The following is a 20,535-nucleotide window of genomic DNA, read 5'->3' as shown; positions in this document are numbered from 1 at the left end:
TAGAGCAATAGCTTGTATCTCTGCCTTGAACTGAGGGATCTTTTTGGTGGGATAATATGGAAAATATGACCATTATGTAGTTAAAGATTGTGATGATTCATTTCTTCATTCAAATATGTCAGTTTCAAGTATCACTGTACGTCTTTAAATGGGTGATTGAAAAGTCTGGATAGCTGGAATTTGATTTCATTATTTAATTCTGTGGTCCTCAGATATAGGCAATGCATGAGTCCTCTGTAACAGCTGCAAATTTGTTTAATTACTTTCTATTTTCACTTGATAAATGGTCTTTTGAATTGCAATGAAATATTCTTGGTGAAGTCTTCACATTTTGACATATGGAAAACTGAGGGAGGCTATTGCATTTCTTGTTTAGGAACGTCAACAGCTGCAAAAACAACTGGAACTAAATGAAATACAACTATCCGGAGCAAAATCTGAAAGCAACTCTGACAGTGAGAGGTGAGATATGTCTTGTCTGTGGAACAGTATTGCTAGATAACGTCAGGGGTTGATGAATCGGTTGGTTTGTTTTTGGACATCTGAATTTTATTTTTCTGACTTGAAATCTGCAGTTTAGGAGACATTGTCCATCTGATAGTAAGTTCTTTGTTCAGATATAGAAATATGAAGAGGATTAATCACAAATCACTTCCATACATTTGTCCTGAAAAGTTGTTTGCAAACATGCAGAGTATGTTTTAGGTGCAACATAACATATTTAATGGATTGCATTTTTCTTAAATCTGCACTCCCAAATTCATTGTAGTATAATGCTAACTACAAACACTTTGGTCATCACCTTCTAGACCATTCAATATGGTTCTAAAAGAAAATATATTCTGTATCAATATGAAGGTATAGGATAAAATCAGCTGTAGGATAAAAAAGAGTTCATCTTTGATATTTGAACTGATGAAGAGAGCAAGAGTTTTGCATCTGACTGCCAACTTGTCTTTTGTATAAAGGAAAAACAGGGAATATGTTTGAAGTTTGGAGGAGCAGGTCTACAAATATGGGAAACATATGCACATGAACAAAATGAAGGTGTGGAAAAAATCTGTCCTGTAGCATCATAGCGCAGAAATAGGTTGTGAAGTTATTTGAGGGAAGTGAGAGTGACATTGTTGGCAGTGAGACCTCTGTGAATGGTTGTTCTGTAAAGCATGAGGCAAAGAAGGAAGAGTTAATGGTGGGTGGCACCTGGGTGTGCTGCTTCTGCCCAAGGATGGCATGAGCATCCACTGCTACTTCTTTGAGACCAATGCAGCATCACAAATAGGCAAAAGAAAGTTTAATGCAAAGCCAGAATTACAGTTTCAAGAGAAATCTATCCAGCACCAAGGTAGCATAACTACCATTGGAGTGAGAATTGTGTCTATCACTCTCAATTGTTTATATGACACTAGTAGAGTGGGTAAAGATGAGTTATAAGCTGAGACTGAACAATCCTACTTGATTACTATTGATATTTCTGGGGACCTAGAAACTCAGTTTTAAAGTTCTGGCATCCTGTTCTTCTATATGATGCACAAACACAAGAGGAAGTCTCTGCCCAGAGCACCTTATTGCCTAGTTGCATTGATTTGTGACCTCCGTATTGGTTTCAGGGAAATAATGGCTTTTCATGTCAGTCTGTTAAAACAACGTTTTAAAGTGTATGGATGTTCCATGCAACATAGAACATGGAGATGAAAAATGATTTCCTTCTTTCCTTTACCACTGTGTAACTGATACTCTTCCCACTTCAGTGAATCCTGCTCTGCCTGCTCAGCATGAAAAGTTATGCTGCAGTAAAAAGAGTAAAGGAAAGACAGGAATTTGGGCAGTGCAGTGAGCAAGCATACAACAGCAATCTATGCAATGAATCAGTGAATCTGTATTCACATGATGAGGTCTGTTCTGAAGTTCTCTCCACCTGTGTGTGACCACCATGACACTTGATCTCCACCTGAGGAATGTTCTCTTCTATTTCTCCATTACTTGTAGTGCTTTAATTTGGAATCTTTTAATGAGGCAAGATGCGTGTTACAATTGCTATCAAAATGAAAACTGTGGCTTTGTGAGACCTTAACATGCATGACTAAAAAACTTGCAGCAATGCCTTGTTTTTTGAGTCCTTGTCCAAGTGCTGCGGTTACAGTTCCATAGAGTACTGTTAACAGAAGCTTTTTATGGAGGGGAAACAACGTACAATTCAGACATTCAATGGAATCATGTCATACAGTTTGCCATCTGCTGCTTTTCCTTAAAACGGTTGTTCTGTTTGCAGCTTCAGCAGTTTCTTCTGCTGTGCACAGAACAAGATTAAAAAATTCTTTTTGTGTTTGATTCCCCTCCTCCACTTCTTGAATCTGTCCTGAACCTAGGAGTACAGAAGCTTATTTTGCAAGCCACAAATTGCTCTTATTTAAGAATTTTGAGAACTGTATATTCAGATAAAAATGGAGGAGGTCATGGCCAACATGCCAATAGTATCTTAAATATTCTCTCCTGTTTCAGTTTTTGGTAGGAGTTTGAAGGATGTTCTATTTCTGTTCTAAATGGCTTTTAAGAACAGAATCTCTCTACAGTGCCATAGATACAAACTTAAAACATCCACAGCAACTCTTGCTGACTGTTGTTGACTTATTTCTACTCCAGTTAGCTTTCTGCTACTGTTGGCAACTATGCCAAATACTTGATTGACAGCTGCCCTGTAGTAGGAGAGCACTTAAAAGGACAGCTACAGATGTGCTTCCTTGGCTACTATTTAGTTTATATTTCCAGAAGGTTTGCAGGTAATTGTAAGCCAGAATAAATGTGTCTTTCAGGTGATAAAGATCTAGTTGCCTAAATGCCTTTTACTTCAAGGAAAAACAGATGTTTCAAGAAGATGATCTTTATTATAATGCTTAACTGTCAGCACTTTGGGCTATGAGTAAGTGTGCCAGAAAGTCAGAGAAAGGTGAGTGAACTTGGGTGGAGACAGCTACTTAGACTACAAGACTACCATTGAAACGTACTTTAGACAAATAAAATACACATCTGCCAGTGGAATTTGACTTGCCTACCTCTGGACCTGATCTTCTTGATTTGTGGTGAGATTGTGGCAGTTTATTCTTGTTTTCATTGTGCTGCATACCTTCTCACTTACATGTTTAACTCTTCCATCTTTTGCTAGGTCACAGCATTTGGAGGAGGTAGCAGCTAGCCTAAGGGAGAGAATAAAGCATCTGGATGATATGGTTCACTGCCAACAGAAGAAAGTTAAGCACATGGTTGAGGAGGTGAGAACCAGTAAAACAATTAGTACATAATCCAGAGAGCTGTGTTCTGTGTGCAGTTTCCTTATGCCACCTTACTTACAAATGCAGTGGAAGATGAGTTAAACATCTGGAACTAGTGAAGCAGAAATGCACAATAAAAGCAGCTTAACCCCATGGCTTTGGGTTATATACTTTAGGATGACTTTAATTCTGGAACTCTTTGTGTCAGTCCATGAACTAAATATACCATATACAACTTAATTTGAAGCATTCAGATCAGTTAAGGGTCTTCTTCCTATATGTGAGTAGAAGGCAGACAGACAGCAGTATTATGCTAAGCCTTGCTACTTCACAGAGTAGAGGCATTCATGAAATATCTTTTTTTTTTTGTCTTTGGATATTACATGTACACCAAATCAAACATTTGGAAACTATTCTAATCTAAGGCATTCGCAATGTATTGTTAGAGGTTATCTGATTAGACATGGAGTTTTTCTATTTTTATCAAGATGGTATTATGTATACCTCTATCTATATGATATTTGTCTATATTTTTCTTGGTTTGTGTGTTGGTTACAAGATTCTGATGTACAATCAGATATGTGATACTAAGAGATCCTGTTTTACATACAGTGAGTAGGAAAGAAGTGGGATGGAAAACTGTATCTAGTTCAGCTTGCCATTTTTATTATTCTCAAGCATCACTGAAGTGGTTGTTATATCACTGTATTCCATTAAGGAAAATATCTCTAATAATTGAATTTATCTACTCAAAGCATTACTGGAACAATTATTATCCTGAAGTCTGTTTTATATCACAGTAAACTAACCACCATATTATGAAGTTGTTTGTTTTTCTTGTAATCAAAAATACTAGAGAATTTGGCACTTTGTGATATAGGTGGCAATCCAGATGATTCTATTAATACTGCATTACACTACTTCTAAGTATATTCTAAACTACTCCGTGTAATGGACCTCTAGTGGGCTGTTTTGGAATAGCAAATATTTTCAATTCCATTGTGTGTTTTGGCAAAAACATGTATAAAGCTTGGGCCAATAATAGTTATATCATAAATGCCAGTTTTAACTGGTGAGTTTAGCATTCTGAATCATGTACTTGCTGGCATGTTCATCTACACAGAAAGCTCTTCAAGATCTTTTTTGTCATCCTATTTAAAGAACAGAATGTTAGACGACTAATTCACTACTTAGTTGTCAAATATATCTACTTTATCTGATGCCTGACTACCTGCTTTTCAAAATCAATTAGATGATCCTTTATTGCTATGTAGTCACAGAGAACATATTTTTACTCTCTGTATTTCTCGTATGTTTTAGTTTTTCTTTTAATACAGTTTACTTGAGAGCTGCATGAATGCTTGCAACTGCACTGTGATTAGAGAACTAAGTAGAGATTTTTGTAGCAGGTATTTGGTCAGGTCAGGTGGTGCCAAATAAAGTAGGCACTTAGTGTTTTTAATTAGGTGGTGTCTGTGTTGTGTGTTTGTACTGTGTTTCAGTAAATATCTACCATATTGCTGGCATGCTGATTTAATTAAAGGCTTAAAAATAGCAGCTATAACTGGGTGCAGAGAGTTGTAGTTGTCCACCATCGGGAAGATAAGCACTGCAGATGTGTGTGCACTCTGAAAAACAGAGCTTCTCATGCATATGTAGTATTTTTTTATACTTTTGTGTATACTTCTTAAAACATAGGATGTTGAAAGAGAATGCTCTAGAGAGACTCTTTTGGAGATCAGTTTAAACTAGTGAGCAGTAGCCCTAAGTCTTTCTAGGGTAAATAACACAGTTACAAAATCTCTGCTTTGTGAGACCTAGAATGTGTTCATCAGAGTACATTTGAACACATATCTTCTTGGCATTACATTTAATGAAATGCAGAATATAGTGGCTACCAAGGTCCAGAAAAATGTCACACAGATCTGCCATGTATCTTGTTATTGAAATACGCTCATGGCTGCTATTTATAAAATAAAGTTTGTAACTATCAATAACTTGTATTTAAATAATATAATTGAGAAATAACAACCTAAGAGCTGGGGAAGCATGCTTTATGAAACACTTCATTTTTTTTGATGCATAAGAACAGACTGAGCACAAGCTAATTTGTTAACCCAGAATAGAAAAAGAAAAAAAATAGTCAAAATTATCAGCAGTACTTTTCTTAGAAGCTGAAAAAAAAGATCCTTTATGAACTAGGCAAGAAAAATGGCTAAGTACTTGCTTGACTGGAGGATGAGCACATCACTTAGTAATCAGTTTTATAGTATTCATCTTGGTATATTCAGATCTAGCTCTGAAGTGTAAATGGGAATTTATTCTTTCAGTGTAAACCGCAATGGATTTGTGCTGTTAGCATCTTCAATTTAGACAAAGTGCAGCTACAGAAAGGAACACCATTTCAAAGGGATGCTGAGCAAACAAAATATGCTACTTCGAATTCATACAGAGAAATGTCAGAATTGAAAAAGTACTGAGTCAAATCTGATGGCTGAAAAATAGGTTGCTATTCAGTCCATTTTAGGGAGAGATGATGGACCAAGTGCAATTGATAAATGGGAGACTTTCTGTAAAAGAAGAGCAAGCAGTCTGAGAGAGAGTGGAAAAAAAGGTTTAATAGTGGAGTTTTTAGATGCAACAGGCAGCTCTAGCCCCTTAATTGCTCTTCTGATGGCATTTATAAAAGGTGTTAGAAGTCTGTGGTCAGTCGTAATCTCAGCGTGCAGGAAAGGAGACGCTGACAGAAAAGCATCAGTTGAATACTCTTTTCTTTCATAGCTACTACAAGTCTTCATTTCCAAAGGAGCCATCATGCTATTACTGAATGCAGTAGTTATGCAACCTGCCTTTGGTGGAACAGAGCCCAGGCAGAGGACAGTCATGGTTCAGTGTACTTATGCTCCTGAGCCAAGAAATCATTTGCTTCTGATTTTTCTCTCTGAAAATAAATCCTTCTATCTCAGGCATTAAGAGAAACCTTTTCAATTTGACCTAGACAAACCAGTCATAAATTAAGCAGGAGCATGGAGAACAACTTTGAGAAGAAAATAGAAGATAGAGGGAAAAAAAGCAACAAAAACAGAAAACTAAGGTCACTCACACAACTGTTTTTCAGCCTCAGGGATCCTCTGCTGTGAGAACCAAGATGAGAGCCCATTAGAGCAAGAGCTGATCTGAAAGTTATCCATCATTGGCTTGAAGCCTGATGTGCTCATTGGACAGAAACTGCAGAAGATTTAAGGCTGATAGGCTTTTCCCTGCGTTGAACTTGTTTGTTAAATAAATGTTTGTTCCCAGCTTAGTGCAGATTTTAGGTGGAATGCTGGCAGCTGAAGGTGCAGGACTTGCATTTGGCAGGTGTGCAGAAACCCAGCCCCTATCTCTTCCTATTTGTATTTATGGCTGGACAGAGAGAAGCTTTCAAAGGCAACCCAAGAAAAAGGCAGTTCTATCAGAGACAGAATTTGCAGGGAGAGTCTCAGTATGGAAGTTGGAAGGATGCACACTTTAGACCCTTCCACTAAGGAGTCTTCAGTGCAGAGACTATTCTGGGCAGGCAGATGCAGGCACAAAGGGCACTATGGGAAAAAAGGGAAGGTGCAACCACATTGTTTTTTCCTTAAAAAGGAAATAGTTCAGGGAGAGAGGTGAAAGCTTGCTCTTTTCAGTTATCCGTTCTATGTGGTCAGCCAGTTTTTCCAATCTGTGCCAGTGTAGGAAATAGGAAGCAGTTAAGTTTAAGATAATACAGCTAAAAATCTTCAAATGAAATGCAAAATTCAAATAAGCAACAAAAGCATTTATTGACACTATCTCCATTTCAAACCTGGTAAGATTAGAAGATCTTTTCATTTGAAATCTGTGCAAATGAAATTGAAATGGATTGCAGTTTCATGCCACGGAAAGCTTACTTTATGTGTAACATTATTACATTGTTAAGAAGAGGAGAGGGGAGAAAATAAGCATTTAGATTTGTAAGCAATGTGAATGGATTGATGCAGATACAGGGAGCTGTTCTGAAGGGGTCTGAAAAGAGAGAAGGATATTTGATTCCATGGCACAAAATTATCTACGGAACTCAGATTTCTCATGGAATTCCCTAACTACTGAATTGAACTGTCTCTAGGTGATGGCCCATGAGCTGTTCTCCAGCTTTAGTCTCAGATTCGTTGGATAATAAAAGGTGACCAAACACCAGAGGGAAGCCGTATCCTGTTCTGTTGCAGAAGATACTTGCGTGAAAGGACAAAGTACTAATGAGTGAATGATGTTTTATGTTGCACAAATGGAGAATAAAGAAGAAATTTTCCCACTAAAGACTTAATAACCTGCTGAAAACTTCTCTATCAAGAACTCCAGACAAACTGAAAAATAGCCAACTTTAATATGGAAGTACAGTTTTAATTTTAAGTCAAGTAAAGGAAGCCACACAGAAGGATGAGAAGATGGAATTAGCAGTCACAGACAGATGCCAGATTATTATTAACCAAAATCTGCTTTATATAGTACATACATTAAAACCAAAACAATAAAGAGAAAAGGGAAAAAAAAAAAAAAAAAAAAAGACACAAGAACAAATGCAGAAAGAAAGCCACCTTAGGAGCCTGGAAGAAGAGGATATATGGCAGAACATAACTAATACCCTCTCCCTGCCCTGCTTTGTTCATGAGTTTGGCACATCTCGGTGGACTTGAGCAATGCAATACATTGCTTGTGTACTGTCAAAAGAAGAAGCACAACTGTGTTTTGGTGAGAGTGTTTATATCTGCATACCACCTGTGCTTTCAGTTAGGAACTGCCTGGCCAAATCATTAATTAGGACTCTTATGCACTACTGAAGTAGTTCCTAAATAGTTGAGTTGAAGAGTTAGACAAGGTGTGGGTGTTTATAGTCCATTAGAACATGTTGGCCCTGTGGTCCTACTTCAGCAGTAGATGCACATTAAAGACTGCTGTGATGTATTCATACAGCTGACTACTTTAGACAATGCAATAATTTGGATTAATCAGTTGTTACTTCTTTACATAAAATAGGAGTTTTAAAATTACAAGAAGTATTGAGGGGTCACACAGCATAACTAAGGAGGATTTTTTTTAAAAAAAGATGCTCATTCCTGTTTGCTGTATCATGTTCCCTGAACAAAATTTAAACACTAGACTCTGATAAATACTACTTAAGTTCCAGTGAAATTTTGGAATCTTGAGTAAAATCTTGCTTTCCTTGTACAGCAGCTGTTTCTGAGAGTTCAGGCTGATGTTTCAATGTCTTGTCTGTCTTGTTTTATATAATGTAATGTGTTTGTCCTGTGTTGAGTTATATTTATGACCAGTGTGTTTAATGTCTCTGTATCAGTGTTATAAGGAAAATATACTATACTTGAATAATATCTAACACTTAACTATAATAGCACTGTCATATTCTGAGAAATATTTGAAATTGATTGGCAGTATAAAGTGGTAAATGTTGAATTTACCTAACAGCTGGATCTGTTCTAATTCAATAATTCACTGCATATTTTCAGCCTCCAGTACTGTGACTAAGTATGCAGAATAAAATCAGGTTTGCTATTTCAGACTTTATCAATGTTCTGTGATTGAACACTTGAATTCTCTCTTTCAGTACTTTATCTCTTATTTGCTTTGTAATTCTCTTGATTTCCTTTCTAATAACACTGCTTACTTCTCCAGAATTTCCTTTTAAGTCTCATGAATCTCCTCTTGACTGTTCTTAGTTGTTCTACCCATGAAATCAATTTAATGCTGTTGACTTGTACATCTAGCTTTCCATCTTTACTGAAGCAAAGTTGATTGATGGGGCAAGAGAAATTCAGAAGTGCTGTTCATCCCAGAAAGTATTTACACCGCCCTTTCAAGTAGCATGACAAATTCATCTGGTATTTGAGGAGATACACTGACAAACCTGTAGGATTCTATAGTGAGAAATAATTATATCTTCACTGATAGGGTGGACAAGAATTGAATTTTCTGGGAGGTACTGCAAGAAAAGGTTACTGTCTGGAATCTGGGGGAGTTTGAGCAATGTGACCTTGAGGTTTTAGAAGAAGGAGAATATATAGAGGTTGTAACAGCAGTAGAACTATGATAAAGAGTGGAGGGAACTTAGAGGAAAAAGTGCTGTGGCGATATTATTTCTCAGCTATTAGATAAATTCAGCAACATTCACGTTGCCCATGATGTGCTGATTCCCATCACTGTAAGTTGCACTGCATATGTGCAATGTAAGCTGTACATCTAACACAATCTGCAGGATTTTTATGGATCTGGCCATGACTGTGAGAGATCAGGTGCCACACTGTGCCAAGTGTGGGGGAATTGAAGTGGGGTTTGGCAGAGGTATTGCTGAAAAGCACATGGTGCCAATCATTCCTTGGAAGACCAGGTAAGTTACAATGCTGTCATTTGGGCCTTGTTGCTGTTTCCTTCCCAATTTCTGGAATAGTCAGCAGTCACCCAACATGAAAAGGAAAAGCAAGAGCAATAAATGCAGTTGAGTAGGTTTGCTAAGGGAGAATGAAGTGAAAGATCAAAGGTTGATGGTGTGTCTCAGGATTGCTAAATTCATAATTATACTGTTAGGACAATTGTCTCCAAAGGAATGGTTGAGTCATTAATACAAATTATGTTGTTAAAAAAATTTTAATTGCTTATGTGAATGTGAAGAAATACTGGTGGAGAATTGGAGGGAAAAGAATGGCTAGTGAATCTTGCAGCTCAAGGCAGGGAAGAACAGTGCAGGGGAAGAGTCTGAGCAGTAGACAAGATTGGAAGGAGAGACGCTGAAGCATATACTTCTGTAGTGCTTGTAGAAAGCGATGGCGAAATCTGAGAGGGTAGTTTTGTAAAATCCAGATTTGGGAGCTAGTTGCTGAATTGGCAGGGAACTGAAATGCTTAAGTCTGCAGACACAGCAGGATGAGGTGGATTACAGGCTTTGGGTATTGCTCATAGAAAACATAGGAAGATTTTGGTGATATTTTTGGATTGGAGTCAGTCCAGCAATGAGTCAGTCCAGGGAAGTTCAGAGTCTTTGACTTGTACTGATTTGTTTCTAATGTTAGACTGCTCTGGCCACCACTTGGGCCCTTAGTTCAGTATAGTGTTTGAACTATCCTGCTTCTCCTTTCCTTGTCCTTACCTTATGTTAAACGAAAAGTCAAAATCTATTGCTCTGTCATCTGTTAGTTTTTCTCTCACTCCTTGGATCAAAGACCCTCTCAAGACTTGGTTTTGTGCAATATACATTCATGGTGCTGTAAGCATTATTATCTTAAGTTTAGTTTGCTATAACTAACATCTTTTTAATGAAAAAAAAAAACACCCAAACATTAGGTATTAAGTCATTAATATTATTTTTGAAGAACTTTTACCCAATATCAGCATTATGAGCCACTGTTCTTCTTACATTCCTCTATCAAAGGAAACTATCGCTCTTTATGCAATGTGTCTTATTTAAATTAACTGAATATAGACTTTATTTAATACAGTAATGTATTAATATCAGCCTCCAAACTTATTCCTGCTTTTCTGTAAGTGAATGTCCACCTTGAAGTGTAATCTAATCTGGCTTGTTCACTCTTGGTCTTCCCTATGCTAATGGCAGGACACAATGTGTGCTCATATTTTTATTCAGTAAATAAACTTTTATAGTAAACTACTCTGGTGGGATGTGTCATCCATGTCAAGTCTGTGGGTAGGCTTAATGGTGCTTCAAAAATTTGTTGGGAGTTGTTTTAGCCCTTTAGCAGTAGTGCTGAAACAACTAGTGCTGGGGGCTGCAGTGTGCCTATATGGAAAAGGGGTGCCCTGCAGTGTTCTTGCCTGCTTTCCTTCTGCAGTGGCCTCACAGAGTCACTCTGCTGCATCTGGGGAGGAGGCAGAAGTACTGTTGTTTTCCTGGCCCTGAAAGAGCCCCTCCAATTTTAACAACTGCTGAATTTAATTTCTACGAAATGCGTTTGATTTGTACATCTGTCTTGGACTGATTTCACAATGTTGTAAAAATCCACCAAAAGGTTTTATATAAACTACTTAATTAACAGCCTTGTCATATCTGTAATCTGCATAGTTTTGTCACTCCATTCTGTTTTACTGCTAGAATATGTTTGTTTGTGTGTGATAATGTAGCACAATGTTGGCTCTTCTCCATATGTTAGAAAGAGAAGGCATATATTAAAATTCTATAGGAGGCCAAAATATGTTGATGTAGTGCGTTCTGACTGATGTTATATAAATACATCAAAAGGAGGCAGGGAGTTCTGTTGCCCATTCTGCCAGTCTTCAGAGGATTTTCACCAAAAAAGCAGTAGCATACCTGCAAAATTACAGCATGTCTTTTTTGCAGTTGGAGTTTGTGTTTGGGAAGAGGAGGAAGCAATTTGTCAGTCTTCCTCTAAAAACAGAATAGGCTGTATTACATTCAAAAGGAAGAATTGGACAAAATCCTCCTCTGATCCCATAGCTGCACTTAGCTTCAGTCAACTTTGCATTGTATTGATTCCCGGTGTTATAATTATTTACTTGTGTGCATAGTAGAATAAAATATTAATAGAGAAGATCCACTTAAAAATTCTAAAAGAACCATTTGTCTTTTTTCAAGTGGAATTCACTGGTAGGACTGAAGCTGTTCACCTAGTGGCTTAATTTAGTCATAGTATCAAACAAAATTGTAATTAATTATGAAGATCAGAATGAGATACCATTGTGCCACTCTGAAATTCTGAATATGCTACAAGCTTTGGATTTCTGTGATCAGAAGACTGAAATAGTAATACCTTTAGATGACATAGATGATTTTTGCATGCACTTTAAAGAAAAGAAATTGAGTATCTGATTTTGGGAAAGATAGAAAGATGGATGATGACAGCACTCGTATATTCTGTAACTTCAGCTGAAAGCACATACTTCATAACATTTACATTTTACCTTTTTCCAGTAATACTGATAACTGTGTCAATGATAACTGGGAATTAGAAATACTGAAGTGAAGTTGATTTGGTGATTTTATAACTTTGGATTAATTTATGCATCTATTTTGCTTCTTTGCTTTTTGTTGCACTATAGATTTTTGGGCGAGAGGGTGAGAGTACTACTCTGAGTAGTACTGAGAGTTTTAATTAATGTACTTTTGAGTGTTTTATAATTCTTTTTTTTAGCAGGATACTTCTACTAATCATTGTTTCCAGACTGAAAAGTTTCACACTGGTGGGTTTTGAAGGTCTTTTTTAATGTGCTTTCACAAAATTTAAAAAAAAAGTTAGTGATTGGTGAGAGTACATAGAAAATCTGGCCTGGCATTTGGAAATGGTCAAACTGTCTTATATATCAGTGTAACATTGTAACTGCCAGATAAGAAAAAAACCCAAAAAACTATCATGAGCTTTGCTTTATTTCAACTTGGCTATCCTATAAAAGATTTCATTTTGGTAAAATTCACTGAGTTTTTATTAAAATTACTTTTTACTTTTTTCCTTAAGTTTGGGAAACTCGTAACCAAACAGTAACTTGACAAAATATAGCAAACTTATTCTCCAGGAGGTTTTATAAAAAATGAATGCCTATTCTTTATTATGCATGGATCTTTTAACAGTTTTCTTGTTGTCATGCAAGGAGACCAACTTTGGGCCAGCAAGAAGGGATTGTTATGAAACCCAGGGCGTGCCCCATTTCTTTGGCCTTACCTGCCTATCCTGGTAGCAAGGACGGATTTAATGTAGAAGATCTTGTGCCACTCACTGATTAGCAAAAATCCCAGAATATACTCTGGTCATCTTGTCTTCCATAAAGAACTGCACTAAGATACAACAGCTCCAGTGCAGCTAATTTTAAAAGAACTGAACAAATAAGACCTTCAAGAAACTATCAGATGTGCACCGTATTTTTGGGTTTAGTTAAAATTGTCTAGAGCAAAGGCAGTTAAATCAGAGAGAGATTTTTCTCAAGTTTGCTTTGTTGCGTGACAATGTTTGAGTTTACATTTTGTGTCCAGCTAAATGCAGATAAAATCCATGTTAGTATACATATATGATCTTTATATAAACAAACAACATTAATAAAAATGTAATAAAATCAAATATCTTTTCTTCCTGCAGTATCTAAGGCTTCTTCCTCCTTTTCCCAACCCCATTAGACCAAATGTCTTTATTTTTCTTCGCAGATTGAAATGCTAAGAAAGAAAGTCAAAGAAAAGGAATTATTTATAATACAGCTTTTAGAAAAGATTTCTTTCTTAGAATGTGAGGTAAGGCATTATATAATTGTGATTGTTTTCTGAAACCCAATAAAATTAGAACTGGTGTCACCTGATGCTGCTTAAATGCATATTTACTTCATATATTTGCTATTCTTCAATAAACAAAAGTTTGCTGAAATTAAACACCTGTCACAAGATGAATGTTTGTAATACAAAGTCTGGATATTTCCATTATAGAGATAAAGTTTGTGTTGTTGTTTGTTGTTTCTCAGCTTCCTGGGGAGAGGGAAGTAGGTTCCAGTAAGCAGCAGGAGATAACAAGGATGAGTATTAGGTAGCCTGGGGTTTTGGTGGTCATGAGGGCCACCATATTTCCACACATCCATGCTCCAGGCGATGGCTTTATCTTCCCAATGAATGGGGATAGATGTACAATTTCGTGTTAGCTTTGCTATCATACAATTTTATAACAATGTCATAAGTTCTTAAAACAGAAGCTGCTGAAAAAACATGATTGTTTTAATTTATTGTATTCTCCAGAAATAAGGACCGTTTATTTTCTCAGTGAATATTTTTATTTATTATGGAGAAAAGCCAGATTGGAATTGTATTTTCTCATTTAATTGACATAACTAATTAACATAACTAAAATAAACTTGTGTTGAAAATCATTGTTTTCCAGAATAAAGAATTACAAGATAAATTGGACTATTTAATGGAAAATCAACCAAAGACCAATGTAGAAACCAGAGATGCTGGTGTAGGATGTGATCTTCCATCTAGGTATTTCAATTTCCTTGTTTATAGCAAACTTCTTCACAATGTCCCTTATCAGCACTATGTTAGGACACTGTTAGAGTGGATTGTTGAGTTCTGCAAAATGTTCCTCGCTCAGCACCTGGTAGATACAAGATGTAATGTAATTCAATGACTTGAGCATTTTTAGATGCAAATTTATTACAGACTCTTGGTGCTTAGTTGCAGTAATGTGAAAAGCTAGAAGTAAAGATATCTGACTTTGTGAAATGTGGAAAATATTGATGAATTGTGTCTGCCAGCACCACAGCAGGAGACAACGGACAGCACTGCCCTGAGCTTGTTCAGTGCTGGCTTCATGAATGCTTTATTGTTTATGTTCCACAAAAGGCATCCATGACCATTTTAAAGGGGAGGTAACACCAACAGTAGCAGTCTAGAACTGCAGAAATTTTTGGAACTGTCCTAGTTCTAAGTGGACTACTGCCAAGTAAACAGCACAGATCATCACTTGCACACTGGGATACCTTTCTCTGTTCTCTGACAATGGGTAAAGTTCAGGCCTCCCTTCTCCACTTCCCCTTCCTTAATTCCAAACACTGCAATAGGGTTGCACTGAGACCTGGTAGCAATGCTATCAACTTTGGCTTGAATCTCTCCCCAAGAAAATCGCCACAAGGAAGGTAAGGAGGATCAATGTATATCACTTTAACTACCAACAGGTAAACTAGTTCATCTCAACTGCCCTGCAAATTGAATCATTTTGTTTGATGTAAATTAGCATATGAATACAGTAAGCTGCAATGCACACTAAAATTTTCCTTCCTAGTTTAAAAATACACTCACGTCAGTGTTCTGCCTAAAGCATATTGCAATGGCTCTGAAATGTCACAGACTGTTGTTTTTCACCCAGGACACCAACATCTCTGTTGTCCCCTCTGGGTCCCTCTTTCACATAACCGCAGCCCCAGTTATCTGATGCTTTTCCTAGTTTTTATATTTATCTTTGACCTCTATACTGTTTAGATTTTATGGTATTATATTTCACAGTTAATTGTGTCCTTACATTTGATTTTACTGTCTTTAGGATCTTTAGGCCAAGCAGCTTATTGCTGGATATTCCAATATGAGCTCTAGTAGATACTTGCATGGCATGTTTTTTATCAAATATTATTTGCAGCATTATATAAAATAAATATACCAAACACATTGAATAGTTTAATTTTAGCCTATCAATAACAGGGCACAGGTTTATTGCAGTGTCAGTTTCAGCCCAGTTGTCTGATGCTCTGACATTAACCCTGCAATTTTTTTTTTTTGTATCCTCAACAGTACATGTAATGATAACGGAAGATCTCCTGAAAGCACAAGGCCAATGAGGACATACACCCCATTCAAGAGAGTGTTGGAATATAGCACAAAGAACAGTACCTCTTGAGCATTCAAGTCAATGTGCTTTCTAAATACAAACAAGTATTTTGCGCCTTTGCAGCTTGATTAGATAAATTTTTATCAAGTCATAGAGAAGAACAGCAGCATGGAGTCTTGCTAAATTTATCCTGAAAGCAGCTTTTTAGTAGCTTCCTATCTGAAGTTACTACTGACATTAACTGTGAGGGAGATAGGCAAGAAATGGGATGAATGAAACTGCAGTCTATATTGCTTCTTTAGAAGCTGTCTAGTGCAATGTGTCATTTCAAATACCTACAAGGAAGGGGTTGTATAGCTGTACAGATTTTCTTCAAATGTGTTCTAATTTCATTTGTACGACGAATCTCTATTTTGTTTTCAGTACTACTAGAAACAGAATCTAAAACTACCTTGGCAGGGGGCATTAATCTCAAAGCTCCTCCTTTGTGTACAGAGTGTGAGAGCTGTTCATACTTACCATAGAGACCTGCGGTGACTGAGGGCTCCATTCACACAGAACAAGTTGACTAGGAACCAGCATTCTCTTGCTGAGAGGGAGAAATACAACTGGGATGTTCTCAGGAAATTCCCTTTATGCATGCAGATGAATGTTGTGTTTGTTGTTGAAAATATTAAGTGATATAGCAGCTTTATGATGGATTTTGCTTTATTGGATGAATACGTGGTTTGTACTTCCTAGTCACAGAGCAGAGTGACCATTGGTGATACATCCACTAGTGACTGGGTAGGAAAATCCCCGCTGCTTTTTTAAAATTGCTTTTGCATTACAGGAAGGAATTTTCACTGAACAGCATTTTGCCTACAGTAACCTTCTGCAGTTCCTGCCATTCCCACATCCTGAATGATTATTTTGATTTTGAGTATGCTTTCATTCCCAACAAACACTTAAAATCTTATCCCCGACTTCTGAGTATCAGCAGAATGACTGCATCTAACAACTGAATTTATTTATATAGTCTTAGTTTTTACATTTTATTTTTGTCTCCCAGTTTTATTGAAATAAGTTTAGTTTAGTATTTTCTTGTAGTCCTGTTACCATCAATGTGTGGCAAGTTTTTTTCTATTACAGCAACTGCTATCGAAAACAAACAAGTGTTTTGTATAATTCTTGTATTGAATGTGAACCCCAAGAGGTGTTCACCTTGCCACAGGGCTGCATGAAGTGATTACTTTTATCTACAGTCTAATGCAAGTTCTTAAATTCAGTACTCTCTGTTCAGTTAATATACTCAAAATTGTATTTAAAATAATAATACTTAACTCATAATCCCAGTCTTATTTCTGCATTCCTTCATGGTTTTCTTAACTTGCTAGAAATCCTTGTTTATTCTGTAACTGTGCTGTTTAACTACTAAGTAAAGAAGTCTGTACTGGAGCATGGAGTGGAGGATGTCTTGATGCAGTACAAGTACCTCACAGAAAAATAAATTGCTTGATGTAATTAAAGCAAAAGCAAAATAAAATGGGAAACTCAAATTTCTCCAGCTTTTATGCTTGGATCATCATCCCTCTGCACGTAAGCTATTTTTTTCCTTATGACCTGATCAATTCTTGAGAACTTAGAATGGTCTTTCTTTCTAAAAAGTCAGATGCAGTATTGTGGATTATTTTATATGTAGAATTCAAGAAATACTGCAGTCGAAGCCATTGACAAAAATGTAATCTATCTACTGTTGAGGTAAGCCTGTAATCTTTATTGGGATAGAAGTCACAAACATTAACAGTTGCTCAGTATTACTTTTAAAATGAAAAATTCAAAGTTTTTACCAAGTTAACTTAATAGCTCTAAACGGAAACTTGTGTTTAGTATGCATGTGATGGAGTGAATATCTCCTAGATATCAAAAGGGAAAAGAAAAATAGCTGTTGCCTTAGTGAACAGAAATTATAACACACATTTACTTAAGTAGCTTCTCCCAGAGGAGAAGGAAAGGGCTTGAAAGGGAGGTCCCTGAGAATCAAGAATTCTACTCCCTATAAAAAGTCCTCCAGGCAAAGCACCTCATTGTGCAAAGCAGAGGAATACCAAATACTGGAATATCAAAGATGAGAAAACAGCTGATGCATGGAGAAGTTGTAGTCTCAACCCCACATAGAGTGTTCTTGATTGAAGTTGTCATGATTGAGTGTGTTTGGGAGATTGAGTTCCCAAATAACAGTTAATTTGATCAATGCCTAGTTAATTACGTTGTGTACAATGAAGATCTTGAAGTGGAACTTTAAATACAAAAACATTTTAAATGGAAGTGTTTACTGATGAACCCCAAAGATGATGGGTAATGGCCCAACCCATATTTCAGGCACAATTTTTGTATGTGTGTAATCATATCTCCCTCTAGTGGCCTATAGCAGCAAAAATGACTAGCTGTTATTTGGACAATGTGGTTTGAAGAGAAAAATACTGAAGACTTACGCCCAAATGGGCATGCTAATATCCATTATGGATGCAGCCTCAGTTCATTAGCAGCCTGTTACCATTTTATGTGCCCAAACAATCTGGTTTCAGGATTGTATTTATGAACTGTGATTAGTGAGTTATGTTCAAAAACAGATTAACTGATAAAGATTTTATTTATAGATAAAAGGAAATACAAGTTGATGTGATAGAAAGACATTAATTGTAAAGTTTAATTAAGTAAAAATACTTCATTGATCTGTCTGGTTTGAGCCAGAATTCAGAAAACAGAGTCTCATAGCTAAATGCTCTGACTAGAGTAGAGAGCAGGATGAAATATCAGAAGGTTTTGATACAGACTTCAAAAGGAACTTCATTCTGCTTCTAACATATTCCTGAGAATATCTCTGAAAATACTTTGGCTTTGAGACTTGCAAAATGGTGATCATCTGCTCAAAACTGCACCCAGACTGCAGAAATATTTCCTGCACAAGTTTTCCATATAAACTCTATTTATGCTGTATTGTATTTTGACATTCAGTGCGTTGGATGACCATTATTTGATTGAACTATTGGCCTAAATTTGGTAGCTGTGAAGAGCAGGACAGGAACAGTATTCATATAACTGTTTTACATGAAAATATAGAGCTTTCCAGTCAAATCAATAGCAATGTAAATTAGCAGAGATAATAACAAATCTGGCTGAAAAGACTTTAACACTTCAGTACAAGTTTTGTCAAATTGAGATTGGAATGCTTAGTACTATAACATTAGAAACTAGTAAAATTTCTGTAAACATCAATAAAAGCCATATAGGTAGGTTCCAGGAAGTGCATCAAATATAAGTCAATTATATGACTTCATTTGTACCACGGTAAGTGTTATTCTGTGATTTATTCCAGATCTTCTGGAAAGTATTTTGGGATACAGTTTTCATACATGCTGTGTAAATAGTGCAGTTACACTGTATGCTTTTAAAACATCCTGTATGTAAGACTTGAAAAGGATGAACTGTAATAAATATTGTATTTAAAATTTCTATTCTGATGTGTAAATATTCAGAAATAAACTTACCTTAAAACCTTGCAAGTTTTACTCTACATAATCTTGTTTGTTCAAAACATGTCTGAATGCAAAAGTGGTTGCTCTGCAGCCTGGAAACCTCGTCAGTATTTCTGTTGGCAGATGTGCTCTTGAGAACAGGAAGACACTCCCTAGCTAAAGACTAAAGACACTTCTCAAAGCCAAGTAACAAAAGTAGATGAACTCTTTTGTAGAATAAAGAACTATTGACTTGCAGAGGATAAACAAGACGTGGGCAACGTAACACTCTCACAAATGAATCAGTAAAATCAGTTCCCACAGATAACATCCGACTGCAGCTGGGATGTTGCCCTCCAGCTTTCAGAAGAATGAAATTGGGATGAATGTGGCCCAGTGCTTTGTTGTTGTTGTTTTTAAAGTTTATTTCCACTCATTGATAATAGCAATTTATCTTCCATGTCAACTAATTACAAAGAGTGTTTTCAAACATTACATTTACAGTGTTAGTGATTTGCAATACTCAACTGTAGAATGTGAAGCTTTTACCTCATTAATCTTCCCGTGTATGTCTCTTCAGCAGAGACTGACAAAAGTACATCATAAAATCATACTGAGATCATGCTCAGTGATGGTATTAGAAAATAGGATTCTGCGAGTTGCTTTCTCAAGTTTTTGAGAGAGGCTTTAAATCCTCATTTTGACATCTGGAGACTTTTAGATGTGGATAAATAAGCAAACAGGTAAGAAGTATTGTGTGAAGTTAGTGTGTAATTCTGTACAGAAAATACTTGCTCCACAGAATGGAGACACACACTGAGAGTTTCATTCCACTTGCATCCTATTTCCTTCCTATTCAGCTCTTGGAGATATTTACACTTGTAGAAGAAGAAGAGTCCTGATGAGCCTAAGGCCCTTCCAACCCTAAGCTTCAGGATTAGAACAGGGAAGAAATGCAGAAAAAGACAAGGTAGTGGCAGTCATCCACAACTTGAGGTATGTGAGAACTCCCCAAAGAAAAAGGGACCTGGGAGATTACAAAAATGTACAGAAGTGCATAGGTTTTGTTTGTTTGCTGTGTTTTAGAGAAATAAGGTTATGGGAAGATAAATTACTATAACGACATATGGCAATAATTTATTTTTTTAAATGAAATGAAAACAAATCATTTTAGTCCTAAATATTCATACAATTTTTTTTTTCGGTTATGTCAGGAGTGGTTTATTTTGTGCTTGATTCCAGTTTGCCTGCCCCCAGTATTTCCATCTAGGAGTAGGGAAACGAAAGTAGGTTTTCTCCCATCAGAGCCTAATTTCTTAAGTCTTAGGATTTCTTAGTGAAGAGCATAATTATCTATTTATTAAAATGGGATATAAGAGAAAAGGACAATGAAAATGATACCCTTACCAGATAAAGTAACACTCTTGGTAG

The 20,535-nt window shown here is 36.4% G+C and overlaps 1 protein-coding gene across 2 annotated transcripts in view; it reads left to right on the top strand.

Annotated features, from left to right (window-relative positions):
* Window positions 1-19,143, top strand: part of MYZAP (myocardial zonula adherens protein) — a 44,828-nt gene extending 25,685 nt beyond the window's left edge. The window contains exons 9-13 of one of the 2 annotated variants that reach the window (XM_090148797.1): window positions 377-462; window positions 3,164-3,269; window positions 13,447-13,530; window positions 14,165-14,265; window positions 15,571-19,143. In XM_090148797.1, the coding sequence (XP_090004923.1) occupies window positions 377-462; window positions 3,164-3,269; window positions 13,447-13,530; window positions 14,165-14,265; window positions 15,571-15,676 (483 nt within the window). In that variant the 3' untranslated portion in view covers window positions 15,677-19,143. Of the gene's footprint in view, window positions 1-376; window positions 463-3,163; window positions 3,270-7,398; window positions 12,373-13,446; window positions 13,531-14,164; window positions 14,266-15,570 lie in introns of those variants that run through there. The other variant, XM_090148798.1, reaches the window with a different exon arrangement.
* Window positions 19,144-20,535: the final 1,392 nt, after the last annotated feature.

Source organism: Phasianus colchicus, chromosome 12 (assembly GCF_987193195.1).
Source record: "Phasianus colchicus chromosome 12, bPhaCol1.hap1.1, whole genome shotgun sequence".
NCBI lineage: Eukaryota > Metazoa > Chordata > Aves > Galliformes > Phasianidae > Phasianus > Phasianus colchicus.
This window is presented reverse-complemented; position numbering and strand designations above follow the sequence as displayed.